Source organism: Bos mutus, chromosome 26 (assembly GCF_027580195.1).
Source record: "Bos mutus isolate GX-2022 chromosome 26, NWIPB_WYAK_1.1, whole genome shotgun sequence".
NCBI lineage: Eukaryota > Metazoa > Chordata > Mammalia > Artiodactyla > Bovidae > Bos > Bos mutus.
The window spans coordinates 19,092,888-19,117,586 of record NC_091642.1 but is presented as its reverse complement, the minus strand read 5'-3'; the positions used below and the strand labels follow the sequence as shown (position 1 = coordinate 19,117,586).

The 24,699-nt window shown below is 42.9% G+C and overlaps 1 protein-coding gene across 5 annotated transcripts in view; it reads left to right on the top strand.

The window, feature by feature from the left end:
* The window catches only part of ACSL5 (acyl-CoA synthetase long chain family member 5), a 51,433-nt gene that overhangs the window by 4,663 nt on the left and 22,071 nt on the right, over window positions 1–24,699 (top strand). For 3 of the 5 annotated variants that reach the window (XM_005888660.2, XM_005888661.3, XM_070363403.1), the window contains exons 2-3: window positions 16,909–17,093; window positions 20,599–20,707. In XM_005888660.2, coding sequence (XP_005888722.1) covers window positions 16,938–17,093; window positions 20,599–20,707 — 265 coding nt within the window. In that variant the 5' untranslated portion in view covers window positions 16,909–16,937. Of the gene's footprint in view, window positions 1–628; window positions 684–16,908; window positions 17,094–20,598; window positions 20,708–24,699 lie in introns of all 5 variants that reach the window. The other 2 variants (XM_070363402.1, XM_070363404.1) reach the window with 2 other exon arrangements.

Sequence of the window (24,699 nt, the reverse complement as noted above, 5' to 3'; positions counted from 1 at the left end):
GTCCTGTGTTTACTGTTTTATGGGGCTTTCATCTCCTGATCTTCAAAAACAGTCCTATGAGGTAGGTATGTGTTTTTGTAGATGGGGAAACCAAGACAGAACAAACTGGATACAGTATGAAAAGACTGAGTGGAATCTGGCTCATTTAGTTCTGAGGGCAAACTCTGCCTCCATTTCTGATCAGTCTAGTTTAGTGCATGGACCTAAGAGCAACAAACTAGGAGAAATTTCTTTTCTGCAAATCCTCCCACTTCACGTCCATGGAAATGGAAAGCAGATTGATGGGTGGTTGCCAGGGATGGGGAGGAAAGAAGAGTAACTGCTTAATGGGGAGAGGATTTCCTTTGGGGATGACAAAAGTGTTTTGAATCTAGACAGAGGTGGTTGTACAACATTATGAATGTACTAAGTGCCCACTGAATTGTTTACTTTTAAGTGGTTCATTTTATAAAGTTACATGATTGCACCACCCTCCCTTCAAAAAAAAACAACTCCCACTTCTTGGCAGGTGAATTCCTAAACCAGGATTTGGAGATTTCTCAGAAATCAGGAATGTGATTTCTGTTTCTGTCTGTCTCATATGCCTGGCCAGCAGATAAACTGACTCCCATTTGCGCTATGACCTCAGGTGACCCACGTCTGGAAACATCCTGCCGGGGTGACGTGTCTCCAGCAGCCCTGAGGTCAGCATTCGCTTTTACTCTCTCCACACCCTGCTGTAGACATATCCTGGTCTGTTTCTTCCCCCATGTAACTGTGCATCCTGAGATCAGAAATGCACTTCTCATTCCTCCCCTGGCACAGAGCCTGGTATTTCCCAGGCTCTTAATTCATGTCATTAATATAAATAAGAGCTTTGAAGTGCAGAAGGTTAGGCAGCCCTTGGACTGCTGTTGCCAGGCCATGGTACCCACCCTCTGTTGGGGAGCTGGTCATAGATCTCTGGGTTTCTCCATGGGTCATTCTACTCTAAGAAGTTGAGGTGGCTGTGGGAGGATGCAGGAGTTTCACAAGGCTGAGAGAGACCTTGTGGCCTCCAATTAGAAATCCTCTGTTTGAAGGCAAATGAGGAGATGGTAATACATTTGCATATAAGTCGAAGGGTAATTACAGTACAAAGTTCATGATCAACTTTTCACTTTGGGGACATCTAAAAATAGAACATCTGATATTGACAAGGAGTTGGAAAACGAGGTAAGTGGAAGAGGGAAAAAGGAAGCTTATCTTCACTGAGGGCTTCCCATGTCCCAGACAGTATACTGAAAGGTTCATCCAGAGCAAGGATACTAATCTGCCCCTTCTGGAGTGCAATGGAGGGAAACTGATGCTCAGTGACATTAAGGAACTGTCAAACTAGGAGAAATCAAACAGGGCCACCTATCTGGTAGATGGTAGTGCTGATACTCAGGTACCTGGAAAGGATAGGGCCTTAAAAGTTTACCACTGGAGCTGAGACTTTGGGGAATAAAGCTGCTTGTTTGCACGTTGCCTTTTCATTCTGTTCATGGGGTTCTTAAAGCAAGAATGCTGAAGTGGTTTGCCATTCCATTCACCAGCTGACCATGTTTTGTCAGAACTCTCCACCATGACCTGCTGTCTTGGGTGGCCCTACATGACATGGCTCATAATTTCATTGAGTTAGGCCAGGCTGTGGTCCATGTGATCAGTTTGGTTAGTTTTTCTGTGCTTGTGATTTTCTGTCTGCCCTCTAATGGATGAGGATAAGAGGCTTGTGCAAGCTTCTTGATGGGAGGGACTGGCTGTGGGGAAAACTGAGTCTTGTTCTGATGGGCAAGGCTGGGCGGGGTTGTGTTCCCTCCCTGTGGTGTGGCCTGAGGCCACTTGCACATTGAATCTGGTGAGCCCTGACCATTGGCCCAACCAGTAGTGTGAAGACTAATTCTGCAAAGAGGCCTCTTTCCCAACCTCTTGTGTCAGCCTGTCTTTATCCTGGCCTGCAGTGACTTAGTCCTAGCACTTTGTTCAGCCTATCTTTGTACAGGCTCTTATCAACTCCAGTGGATGGTACTGGCTCTGCTGACCTCCACGCTCTCATAATTCACTTGATCAGCAATAAGCTTGGGAGGCCTTTGGAAATGTTTACTGAAGCAAGGCTTTCCTTGGGGTCGGGCTGCTGGACTGTGACTTGTTTGGAAGCGCAGTAGTAGATCAAAGCTGACTGAGTTGATCTGAGATCCAGTGGGATTTGTCACCGCCTGTCACCAGGTTATGAGTGGCTCAGCAACTCTTCTATACTATTCTCATGGACTGAGGTAAGATGATTTTGGCATTGACTTAATGAGGGCTTTCCTGGTAAATTCTACCCAACCCAGCTGGCCAAGGTTGGCACCCCAAGGCTCTCTGGCGTTCGGGAACTGAATGACTCCTGTGCTGCAGTGTCTATATCAGGCCCCACTGTCTTATTCAGTCATTTGGAAGCCTTTTCTCTTTCCCTCTCAACTAAAGTCAGATTCTCTACCCCTCCTCAGAAGTGCCTCTTCACCATTCCCCTTCATTCACCCTTTTCCTTCATGCTTGTCCTGCTCTTGTGTCTCCAACCATGCCCCATCTCTCACCCAACATCTGGGTATTCCTCTTTCTCTCTTCCCCAGAGGTTTATCCTGCCTAAAGTGGTGACCACTCTCGCCATGGAAGAGTGGATGGAGAGTCACAGACAACAGTGGAGAAAGATGGTTTGGTGACAGTGACCCTGGTTGGGATCTTAGTTGGGATCTTAGCAGCCATCGGCTTCCTTTGTGGGGTGGTCGTCCTTGATTGACCTTGGACAAAAGGCTATTGGCAATAAAGCCAGGAGATCAAGGACCACACATCCTTGAGGAGCTAGTGCTCCTTGGAGGTACCTCCACCGTCTCCAGTCTACACTGGCTTCTCCTTCAAATTCATTAGCTCATCTTCCACACTGCATCCTTCTATAAGTGCTTTTAGTGTTTAGTCCCCAGAGGGCAGGAGCTGCGTCTTCTAAGTCTTTGGCCCTCTGCACATGGCACAATGCTGAATACACATGGCACATTGCTGGGTATACACCAGTGTATACAAACAAGATCTTAGTTTGCCTTATTCAAAGGAAATGATATGTAAATTTAAAGTACAGAGGATAAATGTATCTCTTGCCACACACACACTTGGTCCAGTTCCACAGATGCTCCCAGAGCCGGGATACATTTCACAGAACACTTGTTTCCCACCTGGGGAAGTGGCTTTATCCCCTGATGGACTAGGAACTCTGAATGAACTTTCCCCATTGCTGAACCCACTGCTTGGCACACAGTAAGTATTTGAATACTTGCAGGATGAATGAAACTTGACCTCACTCAGGTCAGGCTGTTGAGTGTTGCCCTTGCTATGGCAGGAAGTCCCAGATGTGGCATTTCTGAAGAGGGCTAGGTGACTCTGCCCCCATCCCTACCTGCACTCCCTGCCCCACTGGGCATAGGCGACTGTCATGTTCAATGCTGGGTTGAATTTTGCAAACTGTTTCCTCCCCCAGACCACCCCCCTCAACCCTGCCCTTCTCTGAACTTGTGACAATGGTGAGCAAAAGGGGAGGATGACTCTCTGGCACTCTGCTGCTGCTGCTGCTAAGTCGCGTCGGTCGTGTCTGACTCTATGTGACCCCATAGATGGCAGCCCACCAGGCTCCCCCATCCCTGGGATTCTCCAGGCAAGAACACTGGAGTGGGTTGCCATTTCCTTCTCCAATGCATGAACGTGAAAAGTGAAAATGAAGTCGCTCAGTCGTGTCCGACTCCTATTGACCCCATGGACTGCAGCGCACCAGCTCCTCCGCCCATGGGATTTTCCAGGCAAGAGTACTGGAGTGGGGTGCCATTGCCTTCTCCCCCTGGCACTCTGGGTTAAGACAATCTCTGCCTAGGGGTGCTTGCAGCCCAAGTTGTCTCCTGAGCCCCAGGAAACACTCAAGACCCAAACCCAAGGACAGAGCAGATTCAACTCCAATACAATAGCTTTTCTTGTGCCATTTGGCAGCAGAGACATCTCCAGTGTGTATGCATTGCAACCGTGAGGATTTGTTTACAGTTAGTGGGCCAGGGGACCTGTCCCAAGGCCAGCCCTCCCCTTCTCTCTGCCAGCTGCCCAACAAACTGGAACTGTTGGGTATGGCCTGGGAACTGGGCTAGGAAAAGCAAGGTCTGGGAGACTGGTATATCTGTCCTGTTTTAATTATTTAAGTGCTCACAGAATCTTTCCATGGCTGGAAAAGACTTCTTCACTGTCTTTGGGGATTTAACAGGGACCCCATTTGGTAATGGTGTCTTCCTGCTTGACCCCACATGAATAATCCTGTGGAAGGGAAAAAGAGGCCCTTTCCTGTCTGCCTGGGGACATCCCTCCCCAACCAGCCCTGTGTGGAGAAGGCTAGAGGCTAGAGCCAGGCAGTGGCCTGAGCACCTGGGCGCTGGTGAGTGGCTGGGAAGTTATCTGTAGTCTTGTAGTCAGAATGTTACGCCAGCCTCTATTCTCAGCAACTGCTGAGAATGATGCAAGATGCAATTTCAGGTACCCTTTGGCCCCGTGACTCAAACTTCACCTTTGGTTTCTTATCTGCTAAGGGTATTGATCTGGTTACTCTCGGAGCTGCTGTCCAGACTGGCGGGTGACGGGAGCATGGGGAAGAGGCTGTTGATGGAATGTGGCTTTAGTGATGAGGGAGGTTGAGTTCTAGAAATGAGGCTGAGGCTGTCTTCTCAGGCGTAGTCATGTGAAAGGTCTCCAGCCAAGGTGGGATAATACAGAGTAGTTCACTTTTAAGTTTTGTTTTTTTTTTTTTAAAGCGTGACTGTTACAGATTAAATGATATATCTCAAGTGCTATGTTCCCAATGAGACCTACTCTAACCTCCCCAATTAAAACTCACCCCACTGCTGTCCCCTCAATCCCTCTTTCCCTACTATAGTTTTGTTTTAACTTTTTATTTTGTATTGATCAGATCAGATCAGATCAGTCGCTCAGTCATGTCCGACTCTTTGTGACCCCAAGAATCACAGCATACCAGGCCTCCTTGTCCAACACCAACTCCCAGAGTTCACTGAGACTCACGTCCATCGAGTCAGTGATGCCATCCAGCCATCTCATCCTCTGACGTCCCCTTCTCCTCTTGCCCCAAATCCCTCCCAGAATCAGAGTCTTTTCCAATGAGTCAACTCTTCGCATGAGGTGGCCAAAGTACTGGAGTTTCAGCTTTAGCATCATTCCTTCCAAAGAAATCCCAGGGCTGATCTCCTTCAGAATGGACTGGTTGAATCTCCTTGCAGTCCAAGGGACTCTCAAGAGTCTTCTCCAACACCACAGTTCAAAAGCATCAATTCTTCGGCGCTCAGCCTTCTTCACAGTCCAACTCTCACATCCATACATGACCACTGGAAAAACCATAGCCTTGACTAGACGGACCTTTGTTGGCAAAGTAAGGTCTCTGCTTTTGAATATGCTATCTAGGTTGGTCATAACTTTCCTGCCAAGGAGTAAGCGTCTTTTAATTTCATGGCTGCAGTCACCATCTGCAGTGATTTTGGAGGCCCCAAAAATAAAGTCTGACACTGTTTCCACTGTTTCCCATCTATTTCCCGTGAAGTGATGGGACCAGATGCCATGATCTTCATTTTCTGAATGTTGAGCTTTAAGCCAACTTTTCACTCTCCTCTTTCACTTTCATCAAGAGGCTTTTTAGTTCCTCTTCACTTTCTGCCATAAGGGTGGTGTCATCTGCATATCTGAGGTTATTGATATTTCTCCCGGCAATCTTGATTCCGGCTTGTTTCTTCCAGTCCAGCGTTTCTCATGATGTACTCTGCATAGAAGTTAAATAAGCAGGGTGACAATAATACAGCCTTAATGTACTCCTTTTCCTATTTGGAACCAGTCTGTTGTCCCATGTCCAGTTCTAACTGTTGCTTTCTGTCCTGCATACAGATTTCTTGAGAGGCAGGTCAGGTGGTATTGGGGTATAGCCAATTAACAGTGTTGTGATAGTTTCAGGTGAACAGCAAAGGGACTCTGCCATACATATGCATGCACCCATTTTCCCCCAGACTCCCCTCCCGTCCAGGCTGCCATATAACACTGAGCAGAGTTCCATGACCTACTGGGGTTGTATTTTACTGGGGAGTTCAACAGCAAACCTGAGCAAGAACTAGATTATAGAACACTGTGGAATAAAAACTATCTCCCCAGCACCTGGAATGATGTTGATGATACCTGAGCCACCAAGGAAGCCAATGATATATAGACAAGCCCTTAAATATTTTAAGCTGAATGATTTGAATACTCAAAAGTTTCTAGAAAATCCATTCATAAAAACTCCTCTTCAGTCTGTCTTTTCCTGTGAGGATTATTCTTTCAGGAACACAAAAGCATACACTGCATGGCCCAAGCAGTTTTCCCCTTTGTTGCTGTTCAGCTGCTCAGTCATATCCGACTCTTTGTGACCCTACGGACTGCAGGACACCAGGCTTCCCTGTCCTTCACTATCTCCTGGAGCTTGCTCAAAGTCATGTCCATTTAGTTGGTGATGCCATCCAACCATCTCATCCTCTGTCATCCCCTTCTCCTCCTGCCCTCAGTCTTTCCCAGCATCAGGGTTTTTTCCAATGAGTCTGCTCTTCGCAGTACTTGGTGATATTTCGTGTGTGTGTGTGTGTGTATGTGTGACGTCACTTCAGTTGTGATCAACTCTTTGTGACCAGGCTATAACCCACCAGGCTCCTCTGTCCATGGAATTCTCCAGGCAAGAATACTGGAGTGGATTGCCATGCCCTCCTTCAGGAGATCTTCCCGACCGAGGGATAGAACCCACGTCTCTTATGTCTCCTGCATTGGTTGGCAGGAGTTCTTTACCACTAGTGCCCCCTAGGAAGCCTGATATTTCACATAGTTCTTTCCTTATCAATATATACAGATCTGCTTTATTTTTCTTAATGTGCTCAGTTGCTCAGTTGTGTCCAACTCTTTGTGACCCCACAGAGTGTAGCCCACCAGCTTCTTCTGTCCATGGGATTTTTCTAACAAGAATACCAGAGTGGGTTGCCATTTCCTCCTCCAGAATTCTCTTTAATACCTGCCAATAATTCTGTTGTATGTAAGTGGTATAATTTATCTGGTTATTCTCCTATTGAGGAAGGCTTTTCTGGTGTCTGACATTATCAACAATCCTATAAATTTAATGATGATGAACATAATAGCTAATACCTGAGCCTGTGGGTCAGGCATTGTTCTAGGCACCACACAGGTACATTAACTTCTTTAATCATGGGGATAGCCTTATGAGGGAGATATTAGTATTGCTATTTTATAGATACAGAAGTACACAGAGGTTATTTACCCTAGGTCACAAAGGTGATCACAAAAATTGGGTGCAACCTGACTCAGAATCCACATTCCTAACCCATGACTCAGACAGCCACTTAAAGTGACGTGCTTTATTGAACTTAGGTCTTTCTACAAGATAAATTACTAGTCGTGTCTTTAGGTCAGAAGGCACATAATTTAAATTGTGGTTTCAGACAGTAGACACATCCCTAAGGAGACTGCCCCAAATTTACATCTCCATGATTGATCCTGCATTTAATACTGCTTCATCACTGCTAACCTGAAGGATGGGGAAATGGGATTTTATTTAGATTTGCATTTTAAAAAACTGTAAGTGAAGTTGAATGTCTTTCCCCGTTTTAAGTAACCTGTTTGTTTTGCTTTGAACTTTCTGGTCATTCCCTCTGCTCTTTGTTTTACTGGGTTATGTGCTGTTTTTCATTGACTTCTAAGCATTTCTACTGAGGAAATGAGCTCTTTGCCTAGCTGGAATATTTGATACTATTCCCAGTTTATCTTTGACTTTGTCTTTGATATCTTTTCTGCAGGGCAAGTATCTTTTAAAGTTTTGTATAAGCCAACATTTTCCTTGCACAGCTTCTAGGTTTCGTGTCTGTCTTGAGTCTTCTCCATGTCAGGATTATAAAAAACAATTCTCTCATATTTTTTATCCTCCAGTACTCTCACAGTGTGCAATGTTTTATATCTCGTCTTTGGTCCATCTTCAATGTATTTTCTAAAATAAGTAACTTATTTTTGGAGGTGCTGGGTCTTTGCTGCTGCTCACATGCTTTCCCTGGTTGCAGCGACTGAGGGCTACTCTTTTGTTGAGGTACGCAAGCTTCTCACTACGGTGGCATCTCTCGTTCCAGACCACAGGCTGGGGGCTGCAGTGGACGGGCTCAGTGGTCGCCGCCCTCGGGCTCAGCAGTTGTAGCACATGGGCTTAGCTGCTCTGCAGCATGTGGAATCCTTCCAGCCCAGGGATCGAACCCAGGTCCCTGCATTTGCAGGTGGATTCTTATCCACTGTACTGCCAGAGAAGTCCTTCCAATGCATTTTTGTTTTAGGGGTAAGACAGAAATCAGCTTTAGGTATTCTGTCTGAATGGCTAGTCAGTTGTTTCAACACATTGACTAGAAGTGAAAAAAAAAGTCTATCTTAATTTGGACTGCAATTTAGTATATGATAATAGCATCCACTGAGGTTATTTCAGGATTATCTCATCACATAGACTTGTCTATTGATAACCAAGAGAAAATTTCCATAGTAAGCAAATTTGGTAATGTTTACTTAACTGCTACCCACCCAATTCCTGTTATTTTTCAAAAATTTTCTATTTTTTGTAAGTTTTATTTTTCTGGGTGAGCTTTAACTTCTTATTTTCCCAAGAAAATTTTATTAGTCTTTATTAGGGTTGCATTAAATGTATAGATATATTTAGGAAGATAGGACCTCTTGACTATTTCAAATATATCTTTCCATTTTTTTCAAGGTTTCACTTTTTAAATATAGGTTTTACACATTTATTCTTATATACACTATTGGAAATGCACCTTTTCCATTATTTTCAAAATATAGGAAAGCTATTGATTTTCTGACTAGTGGTTTGGTAACTGGCCACCTTACTGAAGGCTTCCCTGATGGCTCAGCAGACAGCAAATCTGCCTGCAATGCAGGAGATGCAGGAGATATGAGTTTGATCCCTGGGTTGGGAAGATCCTTTAGAGGAAGAAATAGCAATCCACTCCAGTATCTTTCCTGGAAAATCCCATGGACAGAGGAACCTGGTAGGCTATGGACCAAAGAGTTGGATAAGAGTGACTGCGATGAGGTGACACCTTATTGACATATCTCATGGTATCTAATTGCCTCTTATTTCTTTAGAGGAATTTTAGGATTCCCCTCTCAGCTACTTTTTTTAAAATTGGGAAATATGACAACAAATTTTATGTGGAATATAACTGAATATTGGTCCTTTTGGTTTTTGAATGATTTAAAATAGCATAGGTACCTGGATCCTGGATGAAGGATGAGCAAGAAATTTTGGTTGTTGTAAAAAAATAAAATAAAAGTAATAATGGCATGGTTAGTTGAGGTTTACCCTCTTTAAGAACCAATGCTTTTCTGTATCTGCCTTTAAAAAATTATTATTATTTAAAATTATTATTGAAATATAGTTGGTTTACAATGTGTTAGTTTCAGGTGTACAGCAAAATGATTCACTTATTCCTATGTATATAAATATATATATTCCTTTTTTACAATCTCTTTCATTATAAGTTATTATAAGATGCTGAGTATAGTTCCCTGTGCTATGTCCTCATTATCAGCTTTTCCTCTGGCTAGATTTGCAAAACAAGTTTGTTGTCTCAAATCATATTATCTTTTATTTTTTAGTAGAAGAAAACTCTATTTGCTACAGAAGAGTAAAGGTATAAGGAAAGGTGAAAACTCCTTAGTTCTTTAGGAATAGGTGAAGGATCTTTCAGTAGAATACTTATGTGGTTCACATTCATTGCATATTAAGGGAAAGTTTATCAGTTCCTCCCAAGTGTACTCATGAGGCTATTGGTTTGTAATGTCCTATTGATCTTTTGCCATTATTTTGAAATTTGTCTATACCTATTAACTATTCAGTTAAGGAATGAAATGTTATTGTTGTTTAGTCGCTAAATCATGTCTGACTCTTTTGCAACCTTAGGGACTGTATCCTACTAGGCTCTTCTGTCCACAAGATTTTCCCAGGCAAGAATACTGGAGTGGTTTGCCATTTCCTTCTCTAGGGGATCTTCCCGACCCAGGGATCAAACCCACATCTCCTGCATTGGCAGGGGGATTCTTTACTGCTGAGCCAGCAGGAAAGCCCTTGAGGAATGAAATGAAGCCCTCCTAAACTGGAGGTGGCAGAAAGTTAAGGGAAATAACAGTGAAGGCTGGGTTAGAACTTAAAGCCCAACCAAGAAAGCAGAACTTTCATATACAGCCTCCTAAATAACACATAGGCCCCTCTGGAGTCATTATGAGTTGTGAAGACTTGTGACATAGTCTCTAGGAGACAGTAGGTAATTGGATGGAAGAATGTTGATTAATTAGGTATAAGAACTTGGGGACTCTGGACTCTCTTTTAATGAGCTTTCTATCACCACAGAATGAGCCCATACATGCAGGAGAACACAAAAACCAGTTAAACCCAAATGAGTGGACCACTTTCTAGAAGGCAACTTTTTTTTGTAAAACGCTTATAACTGAAATATATATTCATTATTGCATAGAAAAATAATTAGTTCTTCAAGCTTAAAAGCAAAGATAATTTGTCTTATTGTCCTTTGAATTCCAGAAATCCAGAGTAACAATTACATATTTCTAGGCTGGATTTTTTGCCCACTGAACACTGTAGATGACTTCATCCGATAAGATCCATCCTGTAGCTTCCTCTAAACCTGGAGGAATAGACTGATCCTGACCAGCTTTTGATGTGTTAGAAATATATCCTTTTACCATCTGTTTTGGTTTCACCAAAACCAATAACTTGTCAAAATATTGATTGGGAATGCATGTCTCAAGATTGTCCAGAGTGATTTTTGATGATCTAAGATTGGAGAGCTTGTGGGTGGGGGAGTTTTACTAAGGGAAAAATGAGTCAACTGAGAGTGTGTAGAACAGATAATTCTGAACTAGAAAATGGATCATTTATTCAGTAACCAGTTACTCATTGAAAGTTTCCTCTGTGCCAAGCATGATGCAGCCATTGGAAGCACCGCAGTGAAAAAAAAAAAAAAAAATCCCCATTCCAATGAAAGCACCAGTTTAATAGGGGAAATGGACCCAAATGGACCAGGACTGTTTAAGATAGCTGACAGTGACGTGAAGAAGAGAAAGTGGGTCTATGATAGCGTTTGAGGTCCAGTAGGGTGATCCTAGAGAGCCTCTGAGAAAATGACATTGGAGTTGAGATCCTACCTAGAAGCAATACATGACAATTTCAAATCTGTGGGATAGCGTTTCAGGCAAAAAAGAAGAGCAAATGCAGAGACCCCAGGATTGGAGTAGACTTATGCTTGAAGTATATGCCATATATACATATGGCAGAAACATGAAATCTTTTAAATGGAAGGAATGATGAGAAGAAAAATTATTTGGCAGACTATAGGGATAATCTGAAAGACTCATAGCAATAAACATCGTTGACAAAACACATGAATTTAGAGTAGAAGAGGTCATTTAGGGACTTTATCCAAAGAAAACAAGACTTAAGACATGCTGCCCCAAATCTTCAAAGGAGCAAAACCCAAAGAAGAATATGGGGTGGTCACAACTTAGGTACCAAGGCTGGTCCTGGGAGCTTGCAAGCAAGTATGAAGGCAGAAGGTGTCCTTCTGCTAGCTTGAGAAGTCAGTATGTCAGGAGCCAGATGAGTAATGTTGGCTCTGGCCATCCGAACCACAGAGCAAAGGAGGGCCCTGGAGAGAATCAGGGGAGGGGCTGAGGACAGATGGGCATCAGAGGAGCTGGGGCTGAGGTGTGTCAGTGTTACCACATCAAAAAGCAAAGGAAGCTTTCCACTTGGGGGAAGCCTGTGGCTTGTTCGACCATCTGTAGATAACTTCAAACAGGAACTCCTAGCTACAGCATAACACAGCTCTCCTTCCTCTTTTTTTTTTTTTTTTTTTACTGCTATTGCACTTCTCCCTATTCCATTCTTTCCCAACTGGGAGTGATGTTAGGGAAGAAGAACTGCTTGCAGGGGTTTCTGTGGAGCGACAGGTCCAGAATTGTAATTCGAGTGACACAGGACACATGACAAGAGAGAGTGTGGCTTTCCCCCTTGTTATCTGAGCACCTCTGGAAGTGTTAATAGATTCTAAAGCTTAGAATGGCAACCAGTCCAGTACTGGTGTAACCTGAAGATCTTTCCTTCTTTCAAGCTCTTCAGTTTCTCCCATTTAAACAGTAAGAGAGTTACATGATATGGTTGCAAATTCTCTCTAGTGCCAGCATCCTCAGTTTCAAAATGTGTCTGTGTTGTACATCAAAGAGGAGACTAGCAAGACAGTGAAATGAGAACCTATACATTGGGAGAAAATATTTGAAAATTATATATCTGAAAAGGATCTAGTATCTGTAATATATAAAGAAAGTTTACAACTCAACAACTAAAGGACAAATAAGACCTCAATTTAAAAATAGGCAAATGGCTGAAATAGACATTTCTTCATAGAAGAAATGCAAATGACAAAAAAGCAGATGAAAAATTGCTCAACATCATTAGTCATAAGGGAACTGTAAATCAAAACCCAAGTGAGATGCCATTTCACGCCCATTAAAATGGCTATTTTTAAAAAGAGAGAGAATAGCAAAAGTTGGTAAGTATGTAAAAAGCTGGAATCCTTTACATTGCTGGTTGGAATATAAAAATGATACAGCTACTATGGGAAACAGTTTGGTGATTCTTCAAAAAGTTAAACATAAAATTACCATGTGAACCAGCAATTTACCCCCAAAGAATTGAAAATAGATATTCAAACAAGACTTATATACACGTCATAGTACTATTCACCATATCCAATGGTGGAAACAACCCAAATATCCATCAGCTGATGAATGGGGCAGCAAAACGTGGTCTATGCATACTCTGAAGTTTTATTCAGCCATAAGAAGGGGTGAAATACAATACCAAATCATGCTAAGCCGTAAACATGGATAAACCTTAAAAATATTAAGGGAAAGAAGTTAGACACAAAGGTCACATATTATCTGATTCCACTTATATGAAATATTCAAAATCGGTAAATGCTGAGTTGGCCAAAAAGTTTATTTGGGTTTTTCCATAACACCTTACTGGAAAACTCAAAGGAAGTTCTTGGCCAACCCAATACACAGAAACAGAAAGTAAATTAGTGGTTGCCAAGGGTGGGGGGAGAGAACAAGAGTAGCAGTTTAATGGGTGCCTGGTTTCCGCTGTTTGCAGTGATGAAAACGTTTTAGAAATAGCTAGAGATGGTGGTTACACAACCCTGAGAATGTATTGAATGTTACTAAATTGTCCATTTTAAAAGCGGTTTATTCTACGGTATGTGAATTTTACCTCCATTTAAAAAAATATGGGAGCCAGGGAGAAAAGAACTGAAATTCTGTGTAGAGCCTGTGTGGATACCTGATCAGCAACAGCAAACAAAGTGAGTAAGCTCTTTCAGCTGACGAAATAGATTCATCCTTCAGTGTTGACTGCAAACAAAGCCCCTTGCCAGTGTAGGCAAAGTAGTGAAGCGGTCGAGCTCATCCCATTTATGGCCAATAGGACAGGTGTATGTCTGAAATGAAGGCTCAAGAAATGGTAGATCATGATCCAGATTAAACCCAGTGTGTATGTATTTTCCCCCCCAAAACATATACATGTGTCCATTCTCCCCACACTGCGCCCCCTTTTTAATATTTGTTCATTTGTTTAATTTGGCCATGTTGGGTCTTAGCTGCGTCATTGGCTTCTCTAGTTCCGGCGCATGGGCTTCAGAGCACTCAGTCTCGGTAGTTGCCCTGCGGCGTGTGGGATCTTAGTTCCCCTACCAGGGATCAAACCCATGTCCCCTACACTGGAAGGCAGATTCTTAACCACTGGACCACCAGGGAAGTCCCCAGTTACTAAGTTTTCATTTATCCCATGCCAGACCTTTATTCATTAAACCAGAAGTTAAAATTTAGCTTTCATTAAGATCCAGTGTTCCAGGTTTTCTAGAGAAAAAAAAAAAAAATCTGACCTTCCGATGACCCTGGGCTCACATTACTACGTGGTAAGAATCAGCCGGTGTGGACAGCGAGTTCCACCATTAGAGAGGCCAAGGGCTCTTTCTCTCCTCCCTTCATGTTACCGGCCAAAAGTTCACCCCCTCTTCCCCATCCTACCCTGGCACATTTCACCTTTAATCCTCTTCTGAAAATTTTGTTTACAAAGTCTCCCATTAAATCTCCCATTAACATATACATCTGCCTTGCATAAGAAGAGAGCAAATGTCTGAGGGGCAACAACTTGTTCTTGAGGCCAAGAAGGGAGTGCAGATAAAAATCTCTTATTTGAGGGTGGGATGAGGGCAGAAGGCAGAACCCCAGATCCTAAGATATCACCAGACTGGTGGCAGAATCCAGGCTGAGGTGGGAGAGGTGGCCAGTGGGCAGAGGTGGGTGAGCACAAAGCAGGTTTCTCCTCACTGAGACACTGCTGCCTTGCTATGGATTTTGCAACTTTCCCTGGGGCGGCCCCCCTTCTCAGCCTGGCTTGGGTGGCCAGCCTTTCACAAGACAGTGTCCCACATGGCTGGCTCTTGAATGAGTTTTGCCTCCTGGACTGCCACTGCATCATACAAGCCTGGGTAAAGCCAGATTCCAAAAACCCCAGCTGTCAGAATCCTGGCAGATTGTGACAACAGGACCTGTTGTTAGGTAACCTACCACCTGTGGGGTCTGGCTTTTATTTTTAAGCTTCTTTTTTTTTTTTTTTCCCACCTAAACACAACGTGGAAGAAACCAGAGTTGGGACAGTCATCTCAGGCTCTGGAAGTTCCATTTTCCTCCATACAATGGCAAGGGACTACTCCAAATTCAGATAATAACCAATTAGAGGCAGAAAAAAATGATGAAACGTGACTCAAGGTTTCTTGTGACTGTTCCTGCTCCCACACAAAATTTCTAGGCTTTATAAAAGCCTTTGTAAGAGTGGGCTGAACTGTTTTTCTTAATGGAGAAATTTCCAGATGCCTCCTAGTGGCAACTGCTTCAAAGCTCGAATGGTGACTGTGAGTTTGATCTGATAAAGCTCTTTGTTGGACTTTATTTACTCTCTTGATTTTGAGTAAGAATGTTTGCTCTTGTCTCTTGAGATATTGTTCTGTAGAGCATTACAGGAAATTTTTGTTGTTCAGTCGCTCAGTTGTGTCCAGCTCTTTGCGACCCCATGGACTGCAGCACCCCAGGCTTCCCTCTTCTTCCCTATATCCCAGAGTTTGCTCAAACTCATGTCCACTGAGCTAGCGATGCCATCCAACCATCTTATCCTCTGTCTCCCCCATCTCCTCCTGCCCTCAATTTTTTCCAACATCAGGGTCTTTTCCAGTGAGTTGGCTCATCACATCGGGTGGCCAAAGTATTAGAGCTTCAACATCATTCCTTCCAGTGAATATTCAGGATTGATTTCCTTTAGGATTGACTGGTTTGATCTTGCTGTCCAAGGGACTCTCAAGAGTCTTCTCTAGTACCACAGTTTGAGAACATCAATTCTTCAGTGTTCAACCTGCTTTATGGTTCAACTCTCCCATCCATCCATGACTACTGGAGAAACACATACAACATCCGAACATCCTTTGCTGTGACTCATAAGCTGCCGAAAGAATTCAGCCTCCTTGAACTCTATGGCTAGACACTGTAAGGAGGAAAGAGTTGTGGTTTTGTCGATTTTAATGGGGAGACAGCAGTGGGAAATGGTGAATGACCTTGGATAAGTCACTTTACTTCTGGGAGTTTCTATTTTCTTATCTGTAAAATGTGACTTTGTGATATTGGTTGAAATAAATTAGATAATCCATGCAAACAACCCAGCTTGGTGCCTGGCATACAGTTGGTGCTCATATGCTTGCTGCTGTTATTGCCTTAATCAAGTCTGAAAGTTGTGAGGCAAGACCTGGAAGAGATGTCAGTGAAAGTAAGGTCCTAGGATCTACCCAAATGTTAATGCCTCCTTATAGAGAGTAGTTTGAAGCTAAAGTTGGCTGGAAGCTACAAGTAAAGTTGAGTTGTGGAGGGAAGATTTTGTTTCTTTTGGTTCCTAGAGATCTCTTCCTGGCTTAAATCTTCAATGCCTCCCGGCTACCATGTGTCGGGCCCATTCTCCAGCAACCTTTCTCAGACCTGGCTAAAGTTGTCTCTGATAAAAATGATTCCTTCAGGTTCCCTGGAGAAAGAGGACTTTGGACCCAGCAAGTTGTCATGCTTTTGATCTCTGAGACCCTCCTGATGGCTCAGAAAAGAAAGCAATGAGGAAGGCATATCTGGGCCAGCAGGAAGTGTCCTTCACAGGAGAACACATGATTTCTAAGATAGGTGGTATCACCTCTCCAGAGGTTCCATCTTCTGTTTGGCTGATACTAGGGAGAAGCAGTCGTAAGAAGTCCTTCATGACCCTCTGTCTGCCTGGGTGGGAAAGCTCTCTGGAGCCCCCTCCTTTGACTACCAGCTTCTGTTGGATCCAGAGGGCTTCTTCTAGGGTTTGTGAACCAAAAAATAAAATTGTAGTCATTTCTCAAAATTGTCTGGGAAATGATTAACCTCTTTCCTTTGATCCTTTCCCATTTGTGGGAGGACAGTCAAGTAGCCAGGGTGGAGAACGTATTCTAGTATTTCCGACATTGCTACGGTAAACAGTGGGAGGAATTCAGCTGCTGGAGTGGTTAACAATGGCTATTTGGAGGGTTAGACGCTGTATGTGTATGTGTAGCTTCTGTAAGCATAGAGAGCTGATTGAGCAAAAAAAAGTACGGCAATTTCCTCTTTTTCTTTCCTTTTTTTCTTTTACAGGCCTGAATTTCCTGCTGTTCTTCATAAAGATGCTTTTTATCTTTAACTTCTTATTTTCCCCACTTCCAACCCCGGCACTGATCTGCATCCTGACCTTCGGAGCTGCCATCTTCCTGTGGTTGGTTAACAGACCTCAGCCCGCCTTGCCTCATGTTGATCTGAACAAGCAGTCGGTGGGAATTGAGGTAACATGCCAATTACCTTTGCAGTTTGTCAGCCTTCATGGAACACAAACTGTAATTCAGGACCTTAGGAGAGGTGGTTAAGGAGACTGGGAGTAGTGTGGGAAAGTAAGCCTTTTTGATTAGCAAAAATAAACAGAAAATCTACAAGTTGAAAGTTCTATTAATGGTATATTTTTGTTTGTAATGAAATCACAGATTTTACTGGTTTTATGATGCCAAAAATCTAGATGTGGGATTGGCAGACTATAGCATGCAGACAAAACCCACCTTTATCTGTGTGAGCAAGCTAAGAACATTCTTTATATTTTTCAAAGGATATGTAAAAAGAATAAAAGAAAGAGCTAGATCTTATGTGTTCCACAAAGCTTAAAGTATTTACTATCTAGCCCGTTGCAGGAACACGTTGCTGACCCACAGTCTAGATGATAGTTAGGACTCTGCGGACAGAAGAACATTTTCATTGAGAAATACCATGTCTAAGAATGGTTAAAAAAAAAAAAAGTTATTGAATTCAATTCCAGCTTTGAGTTAATAGTCTCTCTTAATACTGACAGACACTGAACTGGGCTTCTCCCCTCAATTCTTTGACATTTTAGCAAATCATATCACTTCCTATTAAGGGTTAGTGCCACGAATTTTCTCTCATGATTTTTCATCTTCAACTCTTTTCAGAGAAGAAAGCATTAAAGCTAACCCTTTCTGATCTTGTTACAAACTCTGTGCTTCTAGTTGGGAATTTGACTCCAAGTTGCCTCCATTCTCTACCACCCTCCCTTTTATTTGGCAGACTTTCATCAGCATCTTACTGTCCCTATAATCCTGATACTTCAGGCCACCATGTCTTTTCAATCGTCCCTTTCCCCTGAGTCTTTAAGAGCAGACTGTTGATTTCCCCTCGTTAACTTCAACCCACTGAGGCCTAACCTTTATCACTACCATCCCCTCAGACTTCTCTGCGTCATTCATAATCTGACTTCTAAATTCAGTGATTCACAGCTAAGTGCTACTGTACAGGACAGGGAACTATATTCAATATTCTGGCATAAACCATAGTGGAAAAGAATATAAAAAAGGATGTATATATGTGTATAACTGAGTCATTTTGCTGTGCATCAGAAATTAACACTACATTGTAAATCAAGTATACTTCAATAAAGAATAAATTAAAAAAATAAATTCAATGATTCTTCCTCTCAATTGATACTTCCTTCTTAAAACTTCTTCCTTTGCATTTCATCATATTCTTCAGTGAGATTTCTTCCTAATTCCAAGATAGTCTTTCTTTGTCACTTAGATTCTTTCCTCTCTTTATCCTAGAGTTTCAATCTCACCAACTTTTGATTCCTCTGAAGCAAGGATTGGCAAACTTGTTCCATGAAGGCCAGATAGTGAAGAGTTTAGGCTCTGCAGACCACATGGGTTGTGTTGCAAATATTCAGCTCTGCTGTTACAGTGTGAAAGCACCAAGAGATATGTAAATGAGGGCAGGGCTGTGTTCCAATAAAACTTTATTTAAAAACTGGCTAGCCATGGTTGGCCCCAATTATAGTCTGCCAATCCCTGCTTTCAATCCTCACAGCTTTTGAGAAAACCACCCTCTAATATGATATGAATATGTACCTGAAGGGCTATGACACCCAAATCTGACCTCTCTTTTGAGTTTAAGTCCATCTCAGTGACACTTGAGTACCTCAGGCTCCACACATCTCTTTATTGCATGTTTTCTCCCTTACATACCGACGTGCACACACGCACACACACACACACACACACACTCTTGCATACACACCGGCACCCTCTCCTGCTTCCCCTCCTGGTCCATCTCAGTTAAATTCATCTCTTCTTACCCAGTTGCCAAAAGTTATCATGTTTCATTCTTCCTCAATGCTGTCTATGTAAGTAGACAGCAAGACCCCATCTTTCTTTCCTAGAAATAGAACTTTGTTTTTGATGTCTTGACTTAACGCGACATCTGATGGAAATCTTCCCTGATGCTCCAGATTAAGTCAGATCTTTTGTTAGAGTCTCATGGGTTCTCTTGGACTTGTAGAGCCGCTATCTTGGTAGTAACTTGCAGTTTTGAATGCCTATTTTATTGATGGCAGGGCTTCTCTAACTTTCATGAGGGTTGAATCATACCTCTAGCTCCTATGGCAGCTCCAGAAGATCTAGATCAGGACTGGATCCTAAAGTTCCAGATGACATTTCTAGACACATCCCAGCTATGCCCTCATTCTCAGATACCCTGTTCTTGAGCTGCCTGCCAGGATCTGCAGTGTGTTTTCCCGCCTCCTTTTTTTTAAGTTGAAGCATAGTTGGTTGACAATACTGCATTACTTTCAGGTGAACCACATAGTGATTTTTTTTTTTGCAGACGATATTCCATTATAGGTTATTACAAGATACTGGGTGTAATACCCTGTGCTACACAGTAAATCTTTGTTGCTTCCTCTGCATCTTTATTCAGGCTATTGCTTGACTCTGAACTGTTTTCCTTTCCCTCCATTCTATGAAACCACATATTTTTGGTAAATGCTTACTGTCATCAGAGTCTCTATTGAAATATTATTTCTTCTCTGTAGGCTTTCTATTTGATTCAGGATTGGTTACTTCATTCATCTCCCAAAACATATGTTGTTATTATAGTGTGTACATCACGGTGTTATATTTGCATGTTTTCCCCTTCTTGCCCTACCCCAGCTCCCAAAACTCTCATTTATGTGGCACTCATGGGCAGATCCCATGGAGAAGGGAAAGTGTATCCACTCCAGTATTCTGGGCTGGAGCATTCCAAGAACTGTATAGTCCACAGGGTTGCAAAGAGTCAGACAAGACTGAGCGCTTTCACTTTCACTTCACTTTCACAGGCAGTACTTTTGTCTCAACTCACTTTGCATCTACAATATTTGCACAGGGCCTTGAACATAGTATGCATTTGATAGATGTTTAAACTTAATATGATTTTTTATAAAAGGGCTTCCCTGGTGGCTTGGATAGTAAAGAATCTGCCTGCAATTTAGGAGACCTGAGTTTAATCCCTGGGTTGGGAAGATTCCCTAGAAGAGAGCATGGCAACCCATTTCAGTATTCTTGCCTGAAGAATTCCACGGACAGAGGAGCCTGGTGGGCTATAGTCCATGGGGTCACAAAGAGTCGGACACAACTTAGCAATTAAGCCCAGCATAGCACATAACTATAATATTGTCTCTCCTGTGTGTGTGTGTGTGTGTGTGTGTGTGTGTATGCGTGTGTGAGTGAGTGCACATGCATATACCTAGGGAGGTGGGGGAAATTACCAAAAACATAACTGCGACAATCTCTGGGTTTCTCTGATATGAAGATACCACAATTTTGAGACTTAAAAAAATTGATTAATTAAATACTAAAAGGGTCATAATTGTGACCTCAATAGTAAGTATTTATGTTCTTTTCAGTTCAATCCATACAGGTTTGAAAAGGGTGGGGAAAGACTCAGACTTGACCTAAACTTTGTCTTGTGTCTTAGGGAGGAGCACGGAGAAGTATTTGCCAGAAGGACAATGACCTAATACGCTACTACTTCTCAGATGCCAAGACGACATATGAAATCTTCCAAAGAGGACTTGCTGTGTCTGGTAAGCCTGGCTATTTCCCCTGGCCTGTAAGACCAAGATGGGCTCTTGTTCCCTACCTCTCCTTCCCTGTCTCACTTCTAAAACTTTGTTTCAGTGTGGTGGTCTGAGAAGAATTAAAAATACTGCATGGCAGGGACATGAGCAGAGGATCTGGGTGGGTGCTGGAAGCTGTGTAGCAGGACAGACTTGGGCTTGAAACCCAATTCTTCTATTGCCAGCTGTGTGACTGCACAGACCACTTTGCCTCTCTGAATCTGGTTCTTATTTAATACAAGGAGAACTTCCTGGCCAAGTTGTTAAAGAGTTAACAGCAGGAAAATATTTTGGTTAATTCACTAGTACATTTGTTTAGGAGGATGTGTTTCATAAATGTAGTTCCCTGCATTATAGAATCTGAGCTAGATTTAGCATTCAGGCCTCCTGACTTTTTACCTTGACCTTGCCCCTAGTATCGTACTGCTGGCCCTTGTTGCTTCTCTTAGTATCACAGAGGGTAATTGTCTTTTGGACTTTCCTAGAAGCATTATCCCATGACCTTTGGTAGGTTCATTTCCAATGAATGAAAGAAGTACATCAAGGTTCAGTACTTGTATCTGATATCATTGAACACAATGCTCGGTTTACTAGCTTCCTTTCAGAATCAACAGGCTTATAACTCTCCCTATATATTTTTTTAAATGTTTATTTATTTGGCTGCATCAGGTCTTAGTTATGCCATATGGGATCTAGTTCCCTGACCAGGGATCAAACCCAGGCTCCCCTGCTTTGGAAGGTCAGTATCTTAGCCACTGGACCACCAGGGAAGTCCCACTCTCCCTGTAACTTTTTTTCTTTAGGGTGATACTCTGTCCAGGCAGAGGTTTACCTATGTGACTTTTTGTCCTCCACTTCCCTTCTGCCTTTTAACTCCGGGAGTTGGTGATGGACAGGGAGGCCTGGCGTGCTGCAATTCACGGGGTTGCAAAGAGTCAGACACGACAGAGCGACCGAACTGAACTGAACTGACGACAATATTTAATAGCCAATTCCTGTTGAGGACAAACTATAGTACTGCATGGATAGCATCTACTTATTTTCTTACACCTCAGGGATTAGTTGTTATGCTGCTGCTGCTGCTGCTACGTCGCTTCAGTCGTGTCCGACTCTGTGTGACCCCATAGACGGCAGCCCACCAGGCTCCCCCGTCCCTGGGATTCTCCCCAGGGAAGAGTACTGGAGTGGGGTGCCATTGTCTTCTCCGATTAGTTGTTATACACCCCCATTAAAATTTTTTATTTATTTATGACTGTGCTCGGTCTTCGCTGATGCTCACGGGCTTTCTCTAGTTGCCACGAGAGGGGGTTACTCTTTGTCGCGGTGTGCAGGCTTCTCGTTGCAGTGGCTCCTCTCTGTGCAGCAGGGACTTTAGAGCATATGCAGCCTCAGTAGTTGTGCCCCGGCTTAGCTGTCACGAGGCATGTGGTATCTTCCTGGACCGGGGATCAAACCTGTGTTCCCTGCATTGACAGGTGGATTCTTAACCACTGGGCCGACAGGGAAGTCCAACCTCATTTTTTAAAGTGAGGAATTAGAGACTCAGAGGTTCAGGAATATTTTGAAAGTGACAGAACTAGAAAATGTTGATGCTGATACTGAAATCTAAGTCTCTGTCTAGATTACTTTATTTTATATCAACTCTTAAGTGCTTTGTAAAAGTTGTTGCTCCTCAAGACAATGGAAGTTTATTGTAAAGAAAGCTTCTATCTGAAGGTTCCAGAGGGGACTGTACTTGGTATTTCTGGCTCCACATCAGTACTGATTTAGATTTCTATCCACATAACAAACAAAAACAAACCAACCGCTAGTTTCTTTACTTATTTGGCAACTTAAGATAGTATATAGCTAATACAATAGAACTTTCCTTTGGGACTTCAGACTTTTTGAAGTTTTCTTCACTGAGCATGGATTGTTATTGGAACTAGATACAAGTCATTCAGCACACAGCATGTGGCACATAGGATACCTTCATTTAGAATTGTTTTTCAATGTTAAATTAAAACTAAACAGATAAATTGGCTTCTCAAGTAAGTAGGCATGAAAAATCCAGCGTATTTCCATAGAAAAATGACACATTTGATTACAACTGGGATGGAATACATCAGCCCTAACCTCTATCTTTATAGGGTTCCCAGGTGGCTCTAGTGGTCAAGAACACACCTATCAATGCAAGAGACTTAAGAGACATGGGTTTGATCCCTGGGTTAGGAAGATCCCCTGGAGGAGGGCATGGCAACCCACTCCAATATTCTTGCCTGGAAAATTTCCATGGACAGAGAAGCCTGGCAGGCTATGGTACACAGTGTTGTAAAGAATTGGAAACAACTAAAGTGACTTAACACAAACATACACAACCTCTATCTTTAATCCCTGCCCAGTAGATGGTCCATGTGCGGATCACCTGCATGCATGCGTGCTAAGTTCCTTCTGGTGTGATTCTGTGCGACCCCATGGACTGCAGCCCGCCGGCTCCTCTCTCCAGGGATTCGCCAGGCAAGAATACTGCAGTGGGTCGCCATGCCCTCCTCTGGGGAGAATTACCTGCAGATAGTGTTTAAAATATAAAATATATTTTATATTTAATATGTTTATATTATATTTAATATATTTATATTATATATATATTTATTTAAAATAAAAAATAGTGTTAAAAATAAAAGATACTGTTTATGAGGACTTGCAGAGAAGGCAATGGCAACCCACTCCAGTACTCTTGCCTGGAAAATCCCATGGATGGAGGAGCCTGGTGGGCTGCAGTCCATGGGGTCGCTAAGAGTCGGGCACGACTGAGAGACTTCACTTTCACTTTTCACTCTCATGCATTGGAGAAGGAAATGGCAACCCACTCCAGTGTTCTTGCCTGGAGAATCCCAGGGATGGGGGAGCCTAGTGGGCTGCTGTCTTTGGGGTTGCACAGAGTCGGACACCACTGAAGCGACTTAGCAGTAGCAGCAGCAGTGTTTAAAATATAGATCCTCTGGCTGCACTGTGTTTTACTGAACTGGAATTCCAGATAGTTGCTGTTCAGTCGCTAAGTCCTGTTCAGCTTTTTGCAGTGCCATGGGCTGCTTCTCTGTCCTTCACTATTTCCATGAGCGGGCTCAAATTCATGTCCACTGAGTTGGTGATGCCATCCAACCATCTCCTCCTCTGTCGTCCCCTTCTCCTCCAAATATGAATTTTAAACAGAGCTTTCCAAAGGCTTTGTGTGCCGAAATTTCAACTCTACCTAGCTTAGGGCCCCAATTTTGCTGTGAAGTTGCTAATAGGTAGATTCTTTATAGATGGCCATGTCTTAGAACAGAAAATCTAAGTTGATTAATCAAAGGCTAGGCTATTGCCTAGTCAGGACTTTGGCTAATCAAAGTGAAGCTGATTCAGGCACAGAGTTTAATGAAACCCCAGTTGGTGCCCCCTTGGGCCAATTATTTGACTTATTCCTTGACCATGGGCCTCTGCTAGTATTTTTATCCATAGGGAAGTGATAAGGAGATGCAATAGAGTTTTTCTCACCTCTATCACCTCTGCCACTTAACGAGTGCGCTTGAAGTTGTTCAAGTTCATGATTCTTGGTTCCATGGGGATAATGATAGTTATTGGGAAGACCCAGTGAGTTAATGTGACAGCGCAGAGTAAGCCAGGGCCCATAAGAGGTATGTATCGCTGGGGGTTAATGATAGTACAAACGGTGCATCGGCAGAGTGGCGCACACTGTAGGCTGGAGCAGGGGCTGGGAACCCCTAAAGCAGGGCTTGCCTGGCTTCAAGGAACGTCTCAGTCTGAGACTTGACTTCTTGAGCATTCCATGCAGCTGTTTCAACAGAAAGAAAAAGCACTAATGTTTCCTGTGAAGAGTCTCCATGTTCATTAAAATATATATATATATATATTTTTTAGTCAATGTGGCTATCTCTTTCCTGCTTTCTTTCCTTTCTCCTCTGTCACTTAGTCTGGAA